A 3,498-nucleotide genomic window follows, 5' to 3' on the forward strand; every position below is an offset into this window, starting at 1 on the left:
GGTGAAAAGAAGTGTAGGCGGGAAGCCTTGGAGACCTTAGGACGAGAACCAGTTCCATCCCCTTGGGAGTAGGCCGGGGGTGAGTCTCCACGATTAGGTGAAATAGACATACTTTCTGTGTCTAAGTGGAATTTGATGGTTGCTTTGAATGGGTATGCGGCCACCCTAAGGACTACTGGAGCCTTTTGAGAGGTTGCGGTATCAGTCCGGTCACACATTCGGTCAGTGGATTTGGTTTTTCTTTTCTTGAGGATTGCAATGGGTTGTGCGTCATCATTATAATCACTCATAAGTTCCATGGAAGGAGATTGACATTAATTGTCAACTGATTTGTCATGTGAAGGCACACTTTGTTTGGGTTTCCTTTTCTTCTTTGGGGTTCCATGTTTCTTAGTGATGTTGCGAGTGCCTTAGTTGGCTGAGGCTACCTTCTTAATCCTTTTTGATAATGGTACGTTGGATAGAGTAGTAGAAGATGGAGTTGTGGTACTACCAGGATTGATGGGTGCGGTTGAGACTTGTATGTTCTAACTAGGAAGAGGTGGGGTAGGAAGGTATGGGTCAATAACTTCCGTAGCCTCTATATGATCTGTGACCTTATTGGTTTCAAGTCCAAGTGTAGACAATATGTGGACTGGTAGCTGTCTAATGGGTCCAAAAATAGATTGATCTTTAGAACAGTTGTACCTTTTAAGATCTCTGGTGATGAAGAAATTCACATAGTTACCCATGCTCAGTGTTGCATCAACATGAAGATCTGAGATGCATAGAGACCAGAATCTTACAAAGGTGAGCTTGGTAGGATTTTCTCTTGGACTTTCCTTGGGGATGTACTGCAAGAAATAATCCCACATAATCTAACTGTAGTTGACGTATGGCCAATAAAAATACTCCATACTAACTATAATAACTTGAGGCCCATGTTATCAGTGCCTCCGGTCCTTCCAGACAAGCTGCAGATCACGAAGTGGCAAACGAACTGCCAGACCGCAGGCAACTGATTCTTCTTGAATTCGCCTATGCCTTTCAACTTCTTTTGGTAACCCATCTGGTAGAGTGAAGATAGAATGTCGGCCATGCTTAGGATGAAGAACTTTGTTGAAGGAAGAACTAACAGATTGATGGCATTGAGAAAAATTTCTTTTGTTAGAATAACCAAATAATCATTCACCAGATTCAGGTACACCTCTTGAAGGTTGTTGAGAGGATGATATGAAGAGAAAGCACATTTGAAGAGTGTTGATAGAGGAACCACATCTGTGAAGGCATCAAAGGGACCAAACAATGGAGGATTCGACAGGAACTTGATCATCAACTTGATTAAGGCATTGTAAGAAGAATACAGATCGAACACTGCCCTAAAATTACTTGATGCAATCGTTGGAGTTTGGTTCCTTGAAGCAGAGTCTGAACTGGTTGGGTGAACAGAGGAAGATGCCTTGGAATGTTTCTTTGAGATACCCGATTTCACCATTTTTAAAAGGTTTGAAGAACATGCAGAAAACTAGGGTGCAAGAAGATGAAGTTTGTCTTGAGAATTTTCAGAAAGCGTAAAGCTTTTTTGGGGAAGAAAAAGAGGGTTTTATAGTGACGGATTTGAAACTTTATTGTTTTTACCCTATGTAGAAACGGATAAAGCTAAAAAAACATTTGGGTTTTTATTTAGATTAGGAGAATCAATCCCAACCACAGATGATTTAATTAAAAGATTTATTTTATTTTTTTTACTTTTCCAAAAGTGATTGCATTTAATGAAAATGTCAGGTCCTATAACCTCACGTCTAAAGAACGTGCGGTGAGGGGGTTAATCCATTGTAAAAAGGAGGAAGATGTAACGGATTTGACGTTTTGGGGGTAATATGAATAGACAGTTTAATGAAAAAGGTTTCTTAAAAGAAATTTTTATGGAAAACTGTTCTTTTATTCATTATACCCAAAATAGGTCTGACACAAGGTTTATTTGAAAAGTAGAACTGAGATAGTGATATTCTACACAAGAAATGTTTTTTGAGAATGTTTTTCTTATTTAATGAAGGATCATTAAATAGCACACATTTTTTAAGAGTTTATGAAGTAGTTGAGAAATTAATTAATGTAATTGCGGATGGATCTTTCATCATTGCGGATTGATCTTTCATCATTGCGGATGGATCTTTCATCATTGTGGATGGATGATTAGGTTACTGTACTTGATGAACTGAGGAGAGCACTTGAACCGAAATTAGTATCGAGTAAAAATAAGGACCATTGTAAGATATATATATATATATATATATATATATATATATATATATATATATATATATATATATATATATATATATATAGTTGCGGTACATATGGTATACTGCGGTACATATGATATACTGTGGTATATAAGATGTACTCAAAACTATTTATCATAAATAAATTCAATTACGACCGCAACAAAGACCAAAGATGGTCTGCAGTAGCTATTAATTCAAAAAGAATTGTGGGTCCGGATTCATCATTCCTAAAATTTGTAAGAAACTATTGAGTTTGGTAGAGTCAAGTGTTTTGGTGAATACATCAGCAATATCTTCATGAGTATTGACAAAGATTAGTTCAATGTTACCTTTCAGAATGTTGTCTTTGATGAAGTGATATCGTAGCTCAGTATGCTTCGTCTTAGAGTGATGAATAGGAATGTGAGAAATTGCTATAGCACTCTCATAGTCACAATAAATTGGTATCTGCAGCATCCTATATTCGTAGTCCATTAGTTGTGTTTTCATCCACAAGACTTGTGAGCAACAACTAGCTACTACCACATATTCAACTTCTGTAGTAGACAAGGATACACAACTTTGTTTTCTTGATGACCAGCTGATGAGTCTTCCACCCAGAAATTTACATTCACCGGAGGTGATTTTTCGATCTAGTCTGCATTCGGCATGATCCGCATCAGTGAATGCTTGTAGGCTGAATTCATTTCCTGCAGGGTACCATAAGCCAAGAGTCTTGCTACCCTTTAAGTATCTTAGAATCTGTTTGGTTGTGGTCATGTGTGACATTTTTGGATCAGCCTGGTACCTTGCATATACACCTGTTGAAATGACAATATCTAGTCTACTTGCAGTGAGGTACATCAATGAACCAATTATTCCTCGATAAGTTTTGTGATCTACGGATTCACCGGTAGGATTAGCGGATATTTTATATCCGAAGGCCATAGGGACCTTTGCTGAGGAGCAGTTTTCCATTAAGTATTTCTTTAGCAGTTCAGAAGTGTATTTTTCTTGATGAATGAATATTCCTTGTGGAACATGTTTGATTTGAAGACCTAGAGAGAAATTAATCTCTCTATTTGTGCTCATTTAAAATTTGCAGGTCATGAGCTTTGCAAATTCATCCACCATTCCCTGATCTCTAGATCCGAAGATGATATCATCCACATATATTTGTACTAGCATAATGTGATTACCGTTTTCTTTTCTAAATAAATTGGGATCAATCACTCCTCTTTTGTACCCAGAA

General features: G+C 37.3%; 1 protein-coding gene across 1 annotated transcript; it reads right to left on the bottom strand.

Annotated features, from left to right (window-relative positions):
* Positions 1 to 2,456: 2,456 nt before the first annotated feature.
* LOC145010538 (secreted RxLR effector protein 161-like) lies at positions 2,457 to 3,194 on the bottom strand. The gene has a single exon (XM_078969066.1). It carries the CDS (start codon positions 3,192 to 3,194, stop codon positions 2,457 to 2,459), a length of 738 nt encoding a protein of 245 aa, XP_078825192.1.
* Positions 3,195 to 3,498: the final 304 nt, after the last annotated feature.

The sequence above is a fragment of the Lactuca saligna genome, chromosome 8 (assembly GCF_052625555.1).
Source record: "Lactuca saligna cultivar CGN05327 chromosome 8, ASM5262555v1, whole genome shotgun sequence".
Classification (NCBI taxonomy): Eukaryota; Viridiplantae; Streptophyta; class Magnoliopsida; order Asterales; family Asteraceae; genus Lactuca; species Lactuca saligna.